Raw genomic sequence first — 19,508 nt, forward strand, 5'->3', positions numbered from 1 at the left:
GTCCCCAGCGTAGTCGTCAAAAATTGTGTTCGCACACGAACACGTCACCATGTACCTCCAACACCGAGGGTGATGCATCGCAGCTCACGTAGAAGGAGACCCGTCCAGAAGTACAGTACACAGGCAATCCGGCAAGCGCTTTTGAGGACCCAAACCCCACATGCTCGGGAGGGACCCGTCAGGGCGTGCGGCGGCTATGGGCTGCCCTAGGTCGGCCTGACCGCCCTAGGGCCTCGAGGTTCGTCATCCTGTAACAAGAAGAACATACAGAGAACGAAGAAGAAGAAGTACTAGGGTCAAGGAGAAAAGATAAAAGATAAAAAGTGATAGATGATTTGTTCGATTGTGTGTTGTTCAATCGGCCGTCACCCCTTAGATATATAAGAGGCGGCTGGACTTCCTGTGCGAGGAAAAGGCTTGGATTCATGTCCAATACCCTAGTCAAATTTGTATTGGTTTTGTCCGAACTTTCCAAAACTGTTCGGTTTAAACTGGCTGCACCTTGCGGGTAATTTTTGAGGTGGTAAACGACCTCGGATGGAAACAAGCCCAAAAGCAATCTTGATCGTTTCGACGAGACAAACAATTTTCATGTTGAATGTTTTTTGATCAGAGGTCATCTTAATGGCCAAATCGCTCGCGTAAAATAGGCTATTATTCGCGCTACCCATCAGACAGGGCGTCTGGCGGGGGGCGCCATTTTTTGCCTCCTGACAAGGCTGTATTCCGATGGCTCTAAATTTTGCATACGTACTCAGATTGAAACGATTTTTATATCAAAATCAACCGTTTCGACGAGACGCACAACTTTCATGTTGAAACATTTTCCATTTGAGGTCGTCCTGAGGGCATAATCAGCCGAATAGTGTTATGAATACTAAATCTCAATACTTCGAACACAACTTCGGCCTTAGAGATGAGACCGGATGGTTATGACCCAAATATCAAAGTTTATCTTTTTGATGATACAAAACTTTCTTATTTTGAGCACCTTTTCATTTGAGGCCATCTTACTTAAGTTCTTAACCGTGCCAAAATCTGGTGTCAACACAAGACCGAAGTCTCATGGCCGTAGCAACGAAAAACTAGGATGAGGAGAGCATACCATGTCCCCAATGCCGAGACCACTCACGGGCCATGCTTCAACGCTCTCAAGTGCGACATAATACTTGTTGCACTCTTGTTGGATGAACAACCACCTCTTTTGAATCGAGGTGATGCCACGGTCACTCGTAATTTGATAGGGTTCAAACATCTTCTTTTCATGGAATGTTTTGTGGACTCTTGTCCAAAAAACAAGGCCCTTTTGTTGCGCGCCGGTCCTCGGATCTTGGCTAATCTCCATCCAACATTGGCAAATCAACTTGTCCTTGTCTTGTGAATATGAATCCGTGCGAATGCTCTTCCTCCTCTTTTGTGCTTCCGCTCTTTGGGTGAGCTCGTCGATGAACAATGGCTCGTCCCCAATATCAATGTCATTGCCTTATTCTTCATCACCATCACCTTTGCAATAGATGTCATCGTCTTTATGCCATGAGTCACCATGGTCGTAGTCAGCACGACCGTGGGCCTCTTCATCGGCAACGTACTGGGCGGCCATTCTGACTTTGGGTCTCCTCGGGATCGTAGGCACCGCCATGCCGACCCTCGTAGATCACATCCTCCATGAACTGGTTGTAGAAGGGGTCGTCGACCGTTGGCGTTGGTGTTGGCATTCCGTCGAACAGGACGCGGGGGGACGGCATGGTGCCCGTAAACGGTGGCCGTGCCTGCTTTCTTGCATCACGACGAATGGATGGCCACCCTCCGGTTCCTCCTCTTCGCCGATTCTGCGTCCAATTTGGCGAGCTCCTCCGACGTGCATTCCGACCGCGGCTTTCTTGCACCCTTGGCCTTCTTCTTCTTCTTCACCGTTTCATGCAGGTCGACGGCCAGGTCGCCGGAATTCGGGTAGGCGTCGGTCGTGGACGAGGGAGGGTGTTTTGTGCCACCGACGGACGGGTCAGGGGAGGACAAGCGCGCGCGTCCTGCCCGTCTACGCGCTGTCCGTTTCACCCCAAAAAGGGCGCAAACTTGGGCCGTGATGGGTCAAAAGCGGACAAAAACGAACAAAAATCCGTTTACGCCCGCGCGCTGGCCGTCTGTTTTGTCCGTTTTGCCTCAAAGGGACTGCTTGGCTGGCGAGGACGACCGCGTTCTCATCACTGGAGCGGCCAGACAAGACGTCGGCGTTTTCGTCGGTACAGCAGCCAGGCGAGATGCCATGGAGGGCAGGCAGCACAGCAGCTACGAACACAACGGAGCAACCACGACGGGGCGATGGCTTGCCCAGGGAGAGTTGTCCACGGGTGGCAGCTACCCAGGGATCAGGCGGGGATCCCGGACTTCCCCCCCACAACCAAACATGCCCTGGAGTCGAAAATACAACACTTCCAACATATGTGCAGCAGGAAACATGACACTGAAATATCAGTTCAACAGACAAAAACTATCAAACACTAATGCCCCTTTTGCAAGAGCAAGGAAAACACTGAAACCAAAGCAAAAGATCTGGTTCGGATTTGCAGACCTCGTACCAAAGAAGACCCAAAATTATGTTTTCATTACACTGATGTTTAGGATAGTTTCCCACATTATTCATAAAATCTGCAGGATTGATAAGACAGTTATTACAACTGCACCTACAGTTGCATTATGCGCAACAACGGAACCGTCACAGCAATGTTACCCCTCGTCGTCGCAGGCTGCATTTCACTCAGACCTCAAACATGACGCCAAACCTGGTAGCAAGAGGAATGGATATGATGGCAGCACCCAGCGCAACGCCAAATATACGGTGTGAGATGGAGAACGTGGCGCTCAGCTGTGGCTTCTTCAGAGGAAGATGGGGAGACAGTGGGCGGTTCGCAACAGGAGCAGACAGGGGACGACTTGTATGTAGGGATCGGTTTCCAGATGGAGGCATCTTCTGTCGCAGAGCTCCTAAGGGAGAAGATGTGTAGCTCTTTGCTTGCCCAATGCTTGAGGAGTGTCTAAGGCCATCCATGTTGTTGAAAGATGAGTTGGAGGTACCAAAGGCACCTGAAGATAAAGGCAACAAATGTGACCAGCCTTATTAGAAAAGTAAACTGCAGATTGCTATAGAGAAGAATAGCAAGAATGATGAAAACAATGTTGATAATAGTATAGTACCATTTACACATAGCAATTGCATGCCAAAGATTTATGAACTAAAAACATGGATGTTCTTCAGTAAACAACAAACTGACTTACGAACCCATATATGCAGATAAAAATGAGATATAGATGCATTCTCTTATAACACACCAATCAAACCACTCTATCTAATATTCTTTCCAGCTTGCACCTCAGCTGTTAGTCCATTACACATCCTACAAAAGTACACAACAAGATGCAGTTGAAAGGCGCATATGTGCACCCACTTTGACTTGTGGTGTGTTTGTTTGATATCTCCAAACTATTTCAGAATTCAGAGGTACAAATAACATAGCAAATTCCTCCAAGAGCACTTACCACGGAGAGCAAATGGAGCGTCTCTAAGGGGTGCAAAGCGGGTGTTGCTGTGATACTTGTCCATTCCTGCACAATGAAGAACCAATATCATCAATACATGAGCATCAGCACACTTCGGTCATAAAGAAAGTGGTTCTTTGTCTACTGAACTTGGAAAGATCAGATTCATGTCCATACTGCTAAATACCAATACCAACTGAAACTACTGAGTTCTATTTATTGAAATACAGATAAAATGACGCATTTTAACGAATTTCCAGTAAACGCCGAAACTAAGGGTGCCATAAGACAGCTGTCCAGATAAGCTACAGCAAAAATAAGCTAGTGAAATTAGTGATCGCCTGTTTGGAAAGACTTGTGGATACAAATTTGTTGTCTATGGTGAATGGTGGATAGTCTTAAATACCACTAGACTAATTTGTTTGGTGTTTAATAGATGAAATTCTTGCTTTGGACTGGCAGGTTCACAAGTAAGACAAAAGATACAAAAACAGAAAGCTCCATCCACTAGACCAACAAGAAATGAGTCATTCACTAAGTACGCGGATTTGTGAATTTTTTTTCTCAATTCGTTACCGGCATTAAACTCAACATCTGTACTACCTCAATCTAGAATTCGGTGCAACACACACGCATCTGAAATAAACACATCACATAATAGAGTTTCACCATCTACCATCAATCAATTCGCAAATTTACTGACCGCTTCATAGGTTTGGCTCATTACATAGACATGAAATCACCGTAGAAATCCTTCTCGATCCACACAAAAACCCACCCACTGAACAAGCAGAATCCTTATGGTGCTACCGGACGGCCCTAATTCTGAAAGGGGGAGAGGGAATCATGTGCAGATCTGTCCAGACCTGTAAGTGGAGGGAGGAGCGGGGGCAAGTGGATGCTGACGTGGATCGGCGCCGTCTGATGAGGTCAGGACGGCGGCGAGCAACGAACCCTAAGCGGCCGCATCTGCTACGAGGAGAAGGAGAAGGTTGATTCGCGGGATGGGGATCGGGGAGAGAGCAACGCTATGAAGAAGAAATCCACGTACGCGTACCAAAACGAGGATCACAAGCAGGGAGGCAGAAGAAACCAATAAAAACAAAGGAGGCAGAGAATGGAAGGTCCCTACCTTCCTCCGCGTTGCTGCGCGGGGCGAGAGCGGAGCGGAAGCTCGGTGAAGATTTGGGGACGAACGAGACGACGGCGACGGAGACGGCGCCTGCTTCCCTTCCGTACCGCTTTGGTTCGACGAAGGAAGATGCACGATGGGGAGGAGATAGATTGCTGGCTGGGCTTAAAACAAAGTGAAGACAGTTGGGCCGGGCAGCGCAGCTGAGGGAAACTAGGCCCATGTATGGATGGGGCCTCGCCTCTCCAGCTGTTTGGAGTTGATCCTAAAAAAAAAAACCTGTTTGGAGTTGGGTAGCCTCCCCTCAGAAAAAAAACCAAAGCTGTTTGGAGTTGGGGGTTTCGTTAATTTCGGGTAGGAAACACTGTGCTGTGGACCCGTACAGTGTCGGTAGCGGAGTTTGGAAGGTAAAACCCCAAACAGAAAGAAAGAAAAGGGACGCAAAGAAAATTCCGCAGGGCCAAACCAAACGAACCGAGACGCGCAACGCCCACACTGCGCTCCTCTGATCTGCGTTCGTCTTCCTTCTCACACCACTTCCTCCCAAATCCCCCCCGCGCTTCCTGATTCGAAGAACCCTAGCGCCCGCCATTTGATGCGGCGGCGCCCGCCATGTCGTCCTGGGGCCTGGGCTGGAAGCGCAGCTCCGAGATCTTCCACCTCACCCTCGACTACGGCGACTTCGCCGACGAGCCCGATCAGGACCCCTCCTCGCCCCCGGCCCCGCCCCCGCAGTCCCCCACCGCCGCGTCGCCCACCGCCTCCTCCTCCTCGCCCGTCGCCACCATGAACGGCGACCTCGGCTTCCGCATCGAGCTCGACTGGTCCACCAGCGACGACGAGGACCAGGTCGCGCTGCGCCTCCAGTCCCAGCTCATGGTCGCGCTGCCCCCGCCCCACGACGTCGTCTGCGTCGATCTCAGGCCCGCCGACGACGGGGACGAGGTGGGGGTGGAGATGCGGGTCGTCAGGAGACGGGAGGCGCTGCGCTCGGTGCGGGTCGCGCGGGCGCTGGGCTCCACGCAGAGCACCGGCGACGGCGCCGTTGTCCTCGCGCGCCTCATCAGATCCAACCTCGCGCCCGCACCGGCTGCTGATGGAGCCGTCGCCGCAGGGGTGCCCGTGCTCGCCGACCACTGGCGCTCCGTCACGGTGCTCAGCCTCTGCAACTGCGGCCTCATGGTCAGTCCATCACTCCCACACATTCGAATTCCTTGTCGTTTTCCATGCGCGCGTGATTAATGTAGATACGGGAAGTGCCATCGTGGGTTTGGGATTTGTGTAGAAGCTCCTGGGCGCTGTGTTTGGATGCTTGCTCTGCAGTCTGCACTGGTCTGCTTTTGGTTGTAGAGATTCTGATCAGGTTTAACCTCGGGCACGGGTGTATAGCTTGGCGCTGTGCCTTGTGGTGGACACATGCAGCATGCTGATGGCGTGTGAACATTTCTTGGTCATATGTGGCTGTTAGCTTTTACTAGAAACCCTGCTGTTCCAGTGTGAAATTCAGCATCATGCGTTGTGTGACTGGTGGTGTGGAATCATGTCTGATCTAGCTGTCTGTTTGATGCTTAATGCTGATCGTTTTGTAGGAAGATGCCTGTTCTGTGCATTCAGTACTGAACAATGAAACCTAACATTTGCAGTAGGACAGCTTCTAGACTTTTTTGTCCAATGAGTGAAATCTTATAGTTAACGTGCCAATTATCTTATTAATCCTGAGCTTACGACCCCTTAGGGCCTTTAATGCGTTATTAACAGTTTCACTAGTGTTGTCAACTGTGACTTGTTACGTGCTTCTCAATTTTGAAATACTATGTGTTACCTTTTTGTCGGCTGCAAGGCTATGAAATTTGAGACTGATTGGCATCCAAAGGCAACTCTAACCATGAAATGTTATATGAAAACTTGGCAGGTGCTTCCGGTTGAACTAACTCGCCTTTCGTTTCTTGAGAAGCTATATATTGACAACAATAAATTGTCAGTTTTGCCACCTGAAGTTGGTGACTTGAAGAACTTGAAAGTGCTTACAGCTGACAACAACATGCTAGTTTCTGTCCCTGGTTAGTGAGCACACCTTTAATTCATTAATAACTCTAAAATTAGTGTTTACAGCTTTGTTGTATCTCAAGACTTCTTGCCATTCAAGGTTATGCATATCAACTGTCCTTGCAATGATCTAAGCTTTCTCCCCTCCTTTACCAAGCAGTAGAACTGCGGCAATGTGTTTTGCTGGAGGAATTATCACTAGAACACAACAAGCTTGTCCGTCCATTATTGGATTTCAGGTTATTAAATATTATTTATAGAGGTTATTTATTTTTCTGTAGCTTCTATTAATTTGTGCTGTTTTTCCTCACAATTCATTGTCGATTTCCCGCAGGTCAGTGCCTAAGCTGCGTGTATTGCGCTTGTTCGGAAATCCCCTAGAGTTTCTTCCAGAAATTTTGCCGCTGCATAACCTTAGACATCTCACACTTGCAAATATTAGAATTGATGCACTTGAAAGTCTTAAGTCTGTCACTGTGGAAATAGAGGTAGATAAACTATCTTGGAATTCTATCATTCTGCTAGCTAGGTCATCTCATTACTTGCAACTCTTTTCTTGACAAATTTGCCTTTGGGTTTTGTTTCCAGACTGAGAACTATTCCTACTTCATTGCGGCCAGGCACAAACTTAGTGCCTTCTTTTCGCTTGTTTTCCGGTTCTCTTCCTGTCACCACCCTTTGCTGGCCTCTGCGTTGGCCAAAATAATGGAAGATCGTACCAATCAAGTTGCCATTAGCAAAGAAGAAAATGCTGTCAGACAGCTTATCAGCATGATAAGCAGTGATAACCGTCACGTGGTACCTACTCAACACTGAACATCCATATATTTGATGAATTTTGTGAAAATAGTTGTATATTTCAAGCATACCACATTTTTTTAATTTCAATAATTGACAATCACCTTTTCAGGTCGAGCAAGCATGCCTTGCTCTTTCGTCACTGGCGTCAGATATTTCATCAGCAATGCAGCTGATTAAGTGTGATATTATGAAGCCTATAGAAGCTGTACTGAAATCATTTGATGATGAAGAATTAATATCAGTATTGCAAGTTGTGGTCACATTAACTTTTGTTTCTGATCATGTTGCTCAAAAGATGTTGAGAAAAGATGTGCTGAAGTCACTGAAAGCACTTTGTGCACACAAGAACTCTGAGGCAAGATGATCTGGATTTAGACTCTGGTTGATGGTTGATATGTTGTTTGGATAACCACTGGGGGCTCACCGTTATTTGCTTCCTTTTGTTAGGTGCAACGCTTATCTCTATTTGCAGTTGGCAATTTGGCTTTCTGCTTGGAGACTCGTCGCACCCTCATTCACTCTGAGAGCTTACGTGACCTCTTAATTCGCTCTACTTTTTCACAAGAGAAGCGTGTCAGCAAGGCAGCTGCTCGCGCTCTCGCAATTCTAGGTATGCATATTGTTGGTTCTGATTGACTTGTTTTCTCGTGATCAGTCAGTAACCATAACATGTGTTGATGTGTTTGTGGATCTCTTTAGGGGAGAACGAGAACTTGCGTCGGGCAATAAGAGGGAGACCAGTTGCAAAGAAGGGTCTGCGCATTCTTTCAATGGATGGTGGTGGCATGAAGGGCCTTGCAACTGTCCAAATGCTAAAACAGATAGAGCAAGGAACTGGGAAGCGCATACATGAAATGTTTGACCTCATATGTGGTACATCAACAGGTGGCATGCTTGCGATGGCTCTTGGAATCAAGAAGATGAGTTTGGATCAGTGTGAAGAGATATATACAAAACTTGGTGAATGTTTTTTTGGCTCTTCATGTTTCATTACTTTTTTAATTATATTAACAATAATGTGCTGTCAATTAAACTGCTGTTTTTTAAGGTAAACTTGTATTTGCGGAACCTGTCCCTAAGGACGAAGCTGCTACATGGAAGGAGAAACTTGATCAACTTTTCAAAAGTTCATCACAGAGTTTTAGAGTGGTTGTACATGGGTCGAAGGTATAAATGAACAATTGAACTTCTTTGTGGCGTTTCATGTTCTGCAGTGTGGTGAGGTGGTGACTAAGAGATTTTAATTACAGCACAGCGCAGATCAATTTGAGAGGTTACTAAAGGAAATGTGTGCTGATGATGACGGTGACCTTCTAATAGAGTCTTCTGTGAAAGGCATTCCGAAGGTTTTTGCTGTATCAACTTTAGTCAGCGCCATGCCTGCCCAACCATATATATTCCGGAACTATCAGGTTCTTCTTATCCTCCATTATTGCTCTATCGTTTTCAATTTCAACTGTACTTTATACAGCTGTATGCTGGGACTATTTAGTTATCAAAAGTGAAATCAGAAAGAAAGATACAAAGTATTATTTAGTAGTATTACTTTAGCTATCAGCGTCCTCCTGCTTCCGTTCTCTGTCTTCTCTTTTTATGTTTTGTGTCATATGATAATCTGATAATGTATTCCAGTATCCACCGGGCACTCTGGAGGTATCACCAGGAATGGCAGAAAGTCCATCTCCTGGCGCAGTTGGAACGGTTGTTTCTGGTGCACCAGTTGGGATTAAACGTGGAGCTTTTATGGGGAGCTGCAAGCATCACGTATGGGAAGCCATAAGAGCATCATCTGCAGCTCCATATTATCTGGATGATTTCTCTGATGGTAAACATTCCTAAACTCGCTATTGGATTTCAATTTGTGCAAGAATTAGTATGCCTCTATTATCTTGGAGCATGTACCTCTGTACTCATTTATCTTGTTTACTGTTTTCTTCCTCTCTTTCTTTTTAATTATCAGATGTAAATCGCTGGCAAGATGGAGCGATTGTAGCGAACAATCCCACGATCTTTGCAATAAGAGAAGCACAACTTTTGTGGCCTGATACGAGAATAGATTGCCTAGTTTCAATAGGGTGTGGCTCAGTTCCAACTAAGGTAATACGCGTCATAGTTCTTGAATTTGCTGCTTCAACAACTTCATCATTAAAATATTCAATGTTGTGGGATAGGTATCCAATGTGCAACCAGTTCTTTACGAGATTGGTACTTTCCTTTTTCCTGTGGGAAATTACTTCTCCTATTTTATAAATATTAGAATATCACGCAACAGAGCACTAGGCTTGTAAATTTTATGGTTAAGGTCTAATTATTTTCAATTAATGCAGGATTTTCCATTAAGTGCCATTATAAATAATTTATCAGTCTAACCTGCTCTATATTTAGTGGCCACAGATCTCCCTCTTCCAGAAATAACAAATCCAGGCATAAATGTACTATGAGGAAACACCTAAGTCATCCAAGAGGAATACTGATTGCTTGTAAATTTACTATGCGTAGATTCCGGTGAACTTCGATCTGAGATATATACCTTTGGCACACTGTTCTCATAGAATTCTGTTGTGTCTTCATCTAGAGCCGGAGAGGTGGATGGCGCTACTTGGACACTGGGCAAGTTTTAATAGAAAGTGCATGCTCAGTGGAGAGAGTGGAAGAAACTTTGGATACACTGATACCTATGCTTCCTGAGATGCAATATTTCCGCTTTAATCCAGGTAATCTAACTTTCAAGGAAGCTGTACATTCGACCCATATCAACATAGCCATAAGTATTTTTTAGTCATTTTGGCGCTTTTAAAGTAACGATCTTGGATATTCAAATGAGTGAAAGATCTTGTTATGTTGTCAGTTGATGACCGGTGTGGTATGGAGTTAGATGAGACTGACCCGGCTGTCTGGCTTAAGTTGGAGGCTGCAACCGAAGAGTATATTCAGAAAAATTTAGAGGTTTTTAAGAATGTTTGTGAGCTTTTAGTTCCAAGATATCAAGAGGAAGAGAAGTCTTCTGGAATTGTCAAATCCCTGTCATTTTCAAGATTGAGTACATCAAAATCAGGTTTGTCTTATCTACATTCTGGCACCTTCAGGTAACATTTAATGGGATATGGGGTTGAAACATCTTATAATCATCTCTCAGGTTTAAGTGAAAGTAATCCTACCTTGGGATGGAGACGTGTGGTTCTACTTGTAGAGGCTTCATTTAATCCTGATTTTGGAAAGAAGATAAATCATACTCGTTCGCTTGAAGCATTCTGTTCTCAGAATGGTATTAGGCTTACTCTAATGAATAGCACTTCTGGATTTGGAAAGCCAACTACTGCACTCCCAACTCCAATTACCTCTCCCTTGTTTACTGGGAGTTTTCCATCTAGTCCACTTCTGTATAGTCCAGAAGGCACTCAACGGATTGGTCGAATTGACCTAGTTCCGCCGCTTAGCCTGGATGGTCACCCAGCTATGAAGTCATCACCACCAACATCGCCAATAAAGTCATGGCAGCCATCTGGACATGTTCGGTCACTGTATGACAAGTTGCAAAATATGCCTCAGGTTGGTGTGATACACCTGGCTCTTCAAAATGATTCAACTGGTTCGATATTGAGGTATTGTTTGTATATTTTTGTTTAGTTAAACAAGCATTTCTGTACCTGCAGTTCTGGTTATGTGATGCAAAACTTGCTATTGCAGCTGGCAGAATGACGTATTTGTAGTTGCTGAGCCAGGGGAACTTGCAGACAGGTTTCTGCAGTGTGTCAAAACAAGCTTGTCTACCATGCTGCATGGATCTAAAAGAAAGGGTGCATATTCTGTTTCAAAGATTTCATGTTTGTCTGAGTTAGTTGCGGAATGGCCATCGTTTGAAATCGGTGGGATACATCACCGCTATATAGGGCGCCAAACACAAGTAGGAACTGCCTTTTCCTTTTCTTTGTTTCCTAGACAGGTCATTGGGTATGCTAAGTTTCCTTGTCGCAGGTGATGGAAGATAACCAAGAAATTGGTGCCTATATGTTCAGGAGGACAGTGCCTGCTTGTCACATGTCACCTGAAGATGTTCGCTGGATGGTAAGCCATTATGGGTAGATTGCACTTCCTTTGAACTAGCCTTCATATGTCCATATATAGGAACTGTTGTACAAAATGCTTACAGTGGAATGTAGTTAATTATGAAATGCAAGAGCATCTTCAACTAAAATCTGTATACATTATTGCTAGTTGATTCCTCAAATCAACTAGGAATACGGGGTCAAACATGCATATTTTTTCATGGAACCGTTATCAAAAGTTGACATGGTAAATGTACAGCTGACTCGAAAGATTTGTCATGAACCAAATTGTAGCGAAACATTGGTGGTTGGCCATGTTGTGACAAAGAGGCACCGTTCACGTATAAGACAGTACAGGGGAATGGGTATATTCACACCAGCCATATATGGGTGGACCTAGAGCGGAAATAACCCAGTATCACAGTACGCATCAAACGTCACCTAAAGTAGGGGTGTTAGATACTATATATAGATAAAATATACATCGTGAGTTATGTTTATAGAGAAAAGTAGGTACATCTAGAATACCAAATGCACATCATTGGATACATTGTGAGTTATATTTTCAGAATGTACATGTTTGGTATTGTAGATGTAGACAGTTTTCTCTATACACTTGGTCAAAGTTGGCAAAGTTTGACTTTCACAAAAATCTATAGGCACTATATTGTGGAATGGAGGGAGTATCAAGAAAATCTATTTTGACCTGCTTTCCTCTGCCACCCTGGTAGCATAACCTGGGTACACCCAGAAATATGTGTTGCGGGACAGATGTACTCTTTCAATAGCTGCCACATCGTAGCGTCTTTTTTCTGTTTGCCATGTTTTCTACTATGCATATCCAGAGTTCACGGCGCTCTTGATTTGTTATACCTTAAACTCATATTTTTGGCTCAGGTTGGAGCATGGAGGGAGAGGATTATTGTGTGCAGTGGCAAGTATGGTCTTGTTCATGGCCTCGTCAAGGCATTCGTGGATTCTGGTGCCAAAGCAGTCATCTCGTCATCTGTCGAGCCTCCAGATTCCCAGGCAATCGCATACCATGGGATGGATGTAAGTGGAAGCCTCGAGAATGGGAAGTTTGTCATTGGGGATGATGAAGCTGATGAGTCGGAGCCTGAACCTGTTAGCCCTATAAGTGACTGGGAAGACAGCGATGCTGAGAAAAACGGTGAAGGCAACAAAGATATTGATGAAGAGGAGTACTTGGCTCAGTTTATCTGCCTCTTATATGACAAGTTGTTCCGTGAGGGAGTCACAGTGGACACTGCTCTTCAACAAGCACTCCGCGCACATCCTAGGTTGAAGTACAGCTGCCATCTACCGAATGTTTCGTAGTTAGTGATATTCACAACCCATACAAAATACGAAATTGATAATACTAGAAAAAAATAAGGATCGTGTGGATTCGTAATGGGGTTATAGAATTCTTTTTACGAGGAAGGGGTTATAGAGTTTATACTCGTGTTCACTGTGCAGGCGGAGGTAGGTGAAATCTTCCGCAGTTGTAAAACTGTAGTACATAGAGCATGTACTGATGGAGACTAATAGGAAAGCAAATGAAATAAATGTTGAAGGCTTTGTACTGTGGTAGTGTTTCTGTTGAGATTCAAATGCCTGCGGTGTTATTGTTGAATTTCGGGTTTTAGTTTTTGTGATTTCTTCGTTCTCAGCAAACGTGGCAGAAAAATACTGTCTGGATTTCATTTTCCTTTTATTTCTTTATTCTTTAATCTTGTGTTTTTGGTTTAGCAGATTCGAGGTGCTTGTAGAAACTAGATCCAGTTGTAGGCGTTTTGGTGTAGATGCTGGTCAGGAAGAACTGTTGACCGGCGCAGGTTAGTGTAAGCCACTAAATGCCGGGTCAAATATACATGAATGATTTCTTGATATGCTTCACTTTTATGTGAGGGCACATTTGACACTCTTCCATTTCTGAGATTTCATTTACAAAAAAGAGGTTGAAGTAAGTAAATATATGCACCTACAAATTAAAGCCGGTTACATAGTTGCATAACATTAGCAAGCTGAAGCAAGGTTCTTCTTCTTCCGAATAACATTATTTCCGAATAACATTATATATCAGTTGCCTCAGTTCAAGGATGACGCAACGAAACCTGCTCGTCAGGTTCAGCAACTACTCAAACTTTCCATGGAGATCAGGTCCTTCGCAAAGCAAGGTCAGTCGTTGCACCGTGCCGACCCGAGCAGCTCGTGAATCTCCCGGCTAAGCTCACTCTACCGACCGCAGCAAAACGGAGGAGAATCTACACACCCCAAACCGGAATCTCCAAGCATGAGTGATCATGCCTTCTTGGCCACGGCGAAGCCGGTGATGAACTCCCTGACCTCGCCGCTAGCCCGGTCCAGCGCCGTCCTCCCGTCGGCGTCCTTGACGTCGTACTTGGCGCCGGCCTTGAGCAGCTCCTCGATCTTGGGCAAGTCGCCCTCGGAGGCGGCCAGAATCAGCAGGATGTCCACCGGGTGGATGCTCTGGTTCAGCAGCGCCTCCATCTTGTCGTAGGTGCCCTCCACCGCCAGCATCCCCATGTAGTTGAAGTACTGCCGCCCATTCTTGTCAGATGCCGAGCGCATGCAGGCAGCAATGGAGATTCAGAGGCAGCTCAGGGAACGGGCTCTCACCTGCTCGACGTCGTCGCGGTCGAAGTCGTCCCTCGCCTGGCTGCCGTAGATGCCGGCGCCCTCAGCGTCCTTGTTCCCGAACTTGAAGAACCTCACTCTGCCGCTCTCCCTCGCCGGCGCCACCTTGCTCAACAGTGACGGCCGCAGCCACGCTGCGCCGCCGCCCAGCTGCGGGGTCCTCAGCACTCCCCCCACCGCCCGCGGCGACCTCCACCCGGAAGACGAGGACGCCGCCTTGGTCGCGAGCTGGATGGTGCACGGGATGGAGGCCATGGCGCTTTGCGGCTTGTTGGAGCGCGAGCAGGTCTGGGAGCGAGAGGTGGAGAATGGCAGAGATATATGCAAGGGAAAGGATAAGCAGCACCGAACTGTTTGGTGTGTACTTTGGCTGTGTGTGAAGACTGAAGAGCTTAGCCTGAACTTTCTGAATCTTTTGCCTGCCTTCCTGTTTGGAGATATATTGGACACTAGAGATATTCCGAAAGTGCACTAGATATATTGGAGCCGTGCTATGTCTTGTGCCGTTGGACAACACGGGAGAGATTGAGAGCAAGTACAATAGAGTTGAGTCAGCGGGCTATAAGAAATAAACTAGTATATTTGTGCTTAGTTGGAGGAAAGAGAAGAGGAGAGAGAAGGTAAGCGGGCTCTTCGTGAAGAGCCAGCTCTAGCACGTGCTCCTAGGCACTTTATGAGAATGAAAAGTGGGTCACATAACAAAAAAGTAGTATGCTTTTTTCATCTACTATTGTACATGTTGGCTATAAATGGACTATATATGACATGACACTGGCTTATAGCTAGCAGCTGGCTATACTATTAACCATGCTCTGACAGAATGGGGCTTTAGAAGTTTGTGAGAGTTAATGTGAAATTTGTATTGGTGTGAACATCTCTGGTTTTTGGGTCGTTTTGTTTGTAAGGCACCCGATATCATCTTTTGAGCAGCTAACCTATCCCCCTTTGTACCCCAGAATTTGAGGGACTCTGATTCGAAGGATTTTCAACAACATTTTGGAGAATTCCAATACATAGTTTTTTTCCTACTGAGATTGTCTGGTTCTTAGGATTGTAAGTCATAGGCATTTTTCTTTGAGTTTCATTTGCACTAGATTTCGTAGAAAAATGTTCATCCACTCTAATATCTTGTGAAAAGCCCTTAAAAAACATCTTCGAAAAAATCTTATGTTTTTTTGAAAGATCGGGAAGAGGGGTCTAGAGGGAGGGGGGGGGGTGATTAGACCCTTAACAAGTAAAAGTTGTAGTTTTTAGTATTCTTCAAGTTAAGGTTGAGTTTAACACATGTTAAGAGGCACACAAGGCATTCTACACAAGCATAGTAAGAGTATGAGCAGCGGAAAAGGTAAAGCATGCAAGTGCAAGGATGTAAAGGGGATGGAGTTTGGGAAGAGCAAACGCAATGGAGACACGGAGGATTTTGGCGTGGTTCCGATAGGCGGTGCTATCGTACGTCCCCTTTGATGGAGACTTCAATCCACAGAGGGTAACGGTTGCGCGAGTCCACGGAATGCTCCACCCACGAAGGGTCCACGAAGAAGCAACCTTGTCCATTCCACCATGGCTTCCGTCCACGAAGGACTAGCCTCACTCGGGTAGATCTTCACGAAGTAGGCGACCTCCTTGCCCTTACAAACTCCTTGGTTCAACTCCACATGATCTTGGAGGCTCCCAAGTGACATCTAACTAATCTACGAGACACCACTCTCCAAAAGGTAATAGATGTTGTGTTGGTGATGGACTCCTTGCTCTTGTGCTTCAAATGAGTCTCCTCATTACTCAATTTCTCTCACACAGATCTGGCTTTGGTAGGAGAAGGATTGGAGTGGAAAAGCAACTTGAAGAGGCTAGAAATCAAGGTTCAAATGGTAGGAACGAAATCTCTTGGTCTCAACACATGAGTGGGTGGTTCTCTCTCAGAAAATGAACGGTGGAAGTTGTGTTTCGTTCTGATGGCTCTCTTGAAGAGTAAGTGGTGGTGGAGGGGTATAAATAGGCAGCACCAAAAATCCAACCATTACAAGCTTTTGACCCAACTCGGTAGCACCGATATGATAATCTTGGTGAGACCGACTAGTGCAAAATACTTGACCATTAGGATTTTCGGTGGGACTGATTATGCCAACTCGGTGGGACCGAAGTGCAATGGCTAAGGCAAGACTTGTTTCGGTAATTCCGATCAGTTCATCTCAGTGATTCTGAAATGAAGCAACTTCATTACAGAAACTTGGCAAGGCCGTCTCGGTGGGACTGAGAACCATTTCGGTCAGACCGAATTGCTAGGGTTTTGGCTGTGGCAATGGAATGATCATCTCGGTGGGTCCGAAGTAGGTGATATCGGTGGGACCGAAATGAAGATTTTAGGGTTTTGAACAGATGTGTTAGAGAAAGTGATTGAGGGTTTTTGGAGCAATACCACTAAGCACTTGAGCAACAACCTCATCAACAATACCTCATCCCCTTTTAATAGCATTGGATTTCCTAAGGGACTCAATGTGATCTTGGATCACTAAACCAAAAATGTAGAGTCTTGGGGTAGCCAATTCTTGTCCTTGACATTTTTAAAGGGGTCCACATCGTCATGTCCTTGCCATGCTGCTGTTGAACATGTCTTAAATATTCTAGATAATAGTATTAGTCCAACAATATGTATGTTGACATTAATTACCAAAACCACCAAGGGCGCAAATGTGCTTTCAATCTCCCCATTTTTGTTAATTGATGACAACATACATCAAAGTTTCAAATAAGAATATAGTAGGTAGTACATTAAAGCTTTGAAAGAACATGTAACATGCATAAGGCCCCCCTACAAGTGTGCAATCATGCTTATGATGGAAGCTAAAGATATGTGAATGCACAACAGGAAGGAATGAGTAATGAGTTACATGTATCTTGGTTATATGCATCAAAGCAACATGATGAGAGAAATAACCTTCATTTCCATGATTCTTTCTTGCAAACAATATGTGCAACAAGCAAGAGATCATCATGCACATGAGTTAGATGCATATACTTACCTTGAGGTTCTTGAAATAGTTCTTGAAGAAATAAGCTTGAGAAAACAAGGTTAGATAATACAAGAAAATTTCAACTAAAAACAAGAGTCACAAGATCCACAAGGGTACCAAGACTAGGATGACATGTATTTGATGAGTATCACTAGGTAAGTACTTTAGATATAGACATGTCCCCAACATATTTAATAGGATTTGCAATAGACTTCAAGGATTTTGCTCCCCTAAACTTAAACTTTCTCTCCCCTGAATCTATCATTGGATAATGGGAGTAGGTAGGATGAGACAAAATTAGAGCAAAAACTACTCATCAAGTTGAGAAGCAAAGACTCAACTTGAAATAACAACATGTCTCTCCCCTCTTAGAAACATGTAGAATCTCTCCTCTGTTAGAAATGCATCTGCCTTCCTTAGGAGGTGTCTTTTGATATGGAAGATACTTGAAGATAAGCTTTGATGGTGCATCTCTCTCCCCCTTTGACATCAATTTTCAAGAAGGGTTGGCTTCAAGGTTATGAGTCAAGTGAGTGTGGTCCTGGAGGAGCACAGCTAAGCAATATGCAGTTTGTGATGCAGATAGACGGAAAGAATCATTGAGTGGAGCTGAAAAGAAAGAATAAATAGGTTTGGCAAGACATTCTTTTAGAGTGAAGCGGTGACTCCGATTGATTTTGATCGGTGACTCCGGGATGGAGAAATCACAGACAGAGCACATATGTGGATCCAAATTAGTCCTTTTCGGTGGCACTGATGAACTGTGTGCATGGTTTTATTTGTACTTGGTGTGACCTATGGGCTTCAGATCAGAGAGACGAGTTCAACACAGAGAGAAAATTTTGTCAACTCATCTCACTTGCAATAGAGATCTCACAAAGATTTTCAGGGAATTCAAATAAGATTTGCAATGAATTGACCAGAAACTAACAAAAAGAGAAAGAACACAGAAAAGAAAGAAATCTAGATGAAGTTTTTTTAAAAGAAGTAAACACTCTAGCGAAAGAAAGGCAAAAGAAGTGCAAATGAGGAGAACACTAGAGAACTTCATCTAGAGGGGATTGGTGACTAAGTCACCTATGTTAGACTATATTGACTTAGGAGTCAAGTGAGTTCACTTGACCATAGGTCATACTCATCGTTAAGCTCAAAATGGAGTTGCCATTTCTCATTTAAGCATTTTAATGTATTCACATCTTATTGAGTTGCTTTGGCTCATGTCTTTGAGTAAAGCTTCTCTAACATGTAAGAACTTACATTGGGTTTGATGTGGATGTCCTTCATGTAGTTGAACTTGAGGTGGATGCTTGTACAGTGGAAGTTGGAGTTATCCTTTCATTTGTAGCTCATCTTCCTATATGGGTTAGATTTGCAAGGAACAACATATCTATCCATTTTGACAAGAGTGAAATATAGTCATATGGTGTCAAAGGATATATTTGAGTTGTCTTATTCCTTGAACACATCAAAGGTATAGATACTTGGTTCAATCTCCTTTGCTCCAGTTATGGATGTTGAGAGCAAGCTTTATGAAGTAGTACATATCCAAGTACCTACAAGGGTTAGATGCAACACAAGGGAGCAAAATGTCCAAGATATGAAAGGATCATCATAAGATAGATATCAAGGACTAGTCATCATAGCTCTGATACGTCTCCAACGTATCTATAATTTTTGATTGTTCCATGTTGTTATATTATCATTTTTGGATGTTTTACAATTATTTTATATCATTTTTTGGGACTAACCTATTGACATAGTGCCAGTGCCAGTTGCTGTTTTTTGCTTGTTTTTTACTTCGCGGGAAATCAATACCAAACGGAGTCCAAACGCAGCGAAACTTTTTGTGGATTTTTTCTGGACCAGAAGACACCTGTTGGGCCAAGAAAGTACCTGAGGGGAGCTCTGAGGGGAGCACAAACCACCATCTCGGTGGCCTCCTGCACCGCCTCTTTGCTCTATAAATACCCCAATATTCCAGAAACCTTCAACGAAAATCAATTCCAGCCACCGCAAGTTCCAGAACCACTAGATCCAATCTAGACACCATCACGGAGGGGTCCATCATCCTCATTGGTGCCTCTCTGATGATGCGTGAGTAGTTCATTGTAGACCTATGGGTCCGTAGTTAGTGTCTAGATGGCTTCCTCTCCCTCTCTCTTGATTCTCAATACAATGTTCTCTTGGAGATCTATTTGATGTAACTCTTTTTGTGGTGTGTTTGTTGGGATCCGATGAACTTTGAGTTTATGATCAGATCTATGTTTTTATCCATGA

At 44.6% G+C, this 19,508-nt stretch overlaps 3 protein-coding genes across 3 annotated transcripts; 1 reads left to right on the forward strand and 2 right to left on the reverse strand.

Annotated features, from left to right (window-relative positions):
* Window positions 1-2,538: 2,538 nt before the first annotated feature.
* LOC125536828 (succinate dehydrogenase subunit 3-2, mitochondrial-like) lies at window positions 2,539-4,904 on the reverse strand. The gene is made up of 3 exons (XM_048700104.1): window positions 4,667-4,904; window positions 3,535-3,600; window positions 2,539-3,081 (listed from the first exon to the last, which is right to left on the reverse strand). Exons 1-3 carry the CDS (start codon window positions 4,887-4,889, stop codon window positions 2,756-2,758), a joined length of 615 nt encoding a protein of 204 aa, XP_048556061.1. The 5' UTR covers window positions 4,890-4,904; the 3' UTR covers window positions 2,539-2,755.
* A 203-nt stretch (window positions 4,905-5,107) lies between these two features.
* Window positions 5,108-13,152, forward strand: LOC125536826 (phospholipase A I-like). The gene is made up of 18 exons (XM_048700103.1): window positions 5,108-5,848; window positions 6,579-6,726; window positions 6,873-6,951; window positions 7,047-7,200; window positions 7,301-7,510; window positions 7,623-7,868; window positions 7,961-8,123; window positions 8,213-8,473; window positions 8,562-8,680; window positions 8,764-8,925; window positions 9,146-9,338; window positions 9,474-9,610; window positions 10,089-10,227; window positions 10,362-10,568; window positions 10,650-11,115; window positions 11,201-11,417; window positions 11,489-11,578; window positions 12,457-13,152. Exons 1-18 carry the CDS (start codon window positions 5,279-5,281, stop codon window positions 12,895-12,897), a joined length of 4,002 nt encoding a protein of 1,333 aa, XP_048556060.1. The 5' UTR covers window positions 5,108-5,278; the 3' UTR covers window positions 12,898-13,152.
* A 435-nt stretch (window positions 13,153-13,587) lies between these two features.
* Window positions 13,588-14,569, reverse strand: LOC125536829 (protein LHCP TRANSLOCATION DEFECT-like). The gene is made up of 2 exons (XM_048700105.1): window positions 14,203-14,569; window positions 13,588-14,121 (listed from the first exon to the last, which is right to left on the reverse strand). Exons 1-2 carry the CDS (start codon window positions 14,473-14,475, stop codon window positions 13,864-13,866), a joined length of 531 nt encoding a protein of 176 aa, XP_048556062.1. The 5' UTR covers window positions 14,476-14,569; the 3' UTR covers window positions 13,588-13,863.
* Window positions 14,570-19,508: the final 4,939 nt, after the last annotated feature.

This window comes from Triticum urartu, chromosome 2 (genome assembly GCF_003073215.2).
Source record: "Triticum urartu cultivar G1812 chromosome 2, Tu2.1, whole genome shotgun sequence".
Classification (NCBI taxonomy): domain Eukaryota; kingdom Viridiplantae; phylum Streptophyta; class Magnoliopsida; order Poales; family Poaceae; genus Triticum; species Triticum urartu.

Bases quoted from the DNA above. Each gene is read 5' to 3' on its own strand.
- LOC125536828 (XM_048700104.1), bottom strand. From the start codon at position 4,889: ATGGGCCTAGTTTCCCTCAGCTGCGCTGCCCGGCCCAACTGTCTTCAC. The intron at 3,601-4,666 runs GTAGGGACCTTC...TTCATTGTGCAG, and splicing joins GCGCAGCAACGCGGAGGAAG to GAATGGACAAGTATCACAGC. The intron at 3,082-3,534 runs GTAAGTGCTCTT...CTTTATCTTCAG, and splicing joins CGCTCCATTTGCTCTCCGTG to GTGCCTTTGGTACCTCCAAC.
- LOC125536826 (XM_048700103.1), top strand. From the start codon at position 5,279: ATGTCGTCCTGGGGCCTGGGCTGGAAGCGCAGCTCCGAGATCTTCCAC. The intron at 6,952-7,046 runs GTTATTAAATAT...GATTTCCCGCAG, and splicing joins CGTCCATTATTGGATTTCAG to GTCAGTGCCTAAGCTGCGTG. The intron at 9,611-10,088 runs GTAATACGCGTC...GTCTTCATCTAG, and splicing joins GTGGCTCAGTTCCAACTAAG to AGCCGGAGAGGTGGATGGCG.
- LOC125536829 (XM_048700105.1), bottom strand. From the start codon at position 14,475: ATGGCCTCCATCCCGTGCACCATCCAGCTCGCGACCAAGGCGGCGTCC. The intron at 14,122-14,202 runs GTGAGAGCCCGT...AATGGGCGGCAG, and splicing joins ACCGCGACGACGTCGAGCAG to TACTTCAACTACATGGGGAT.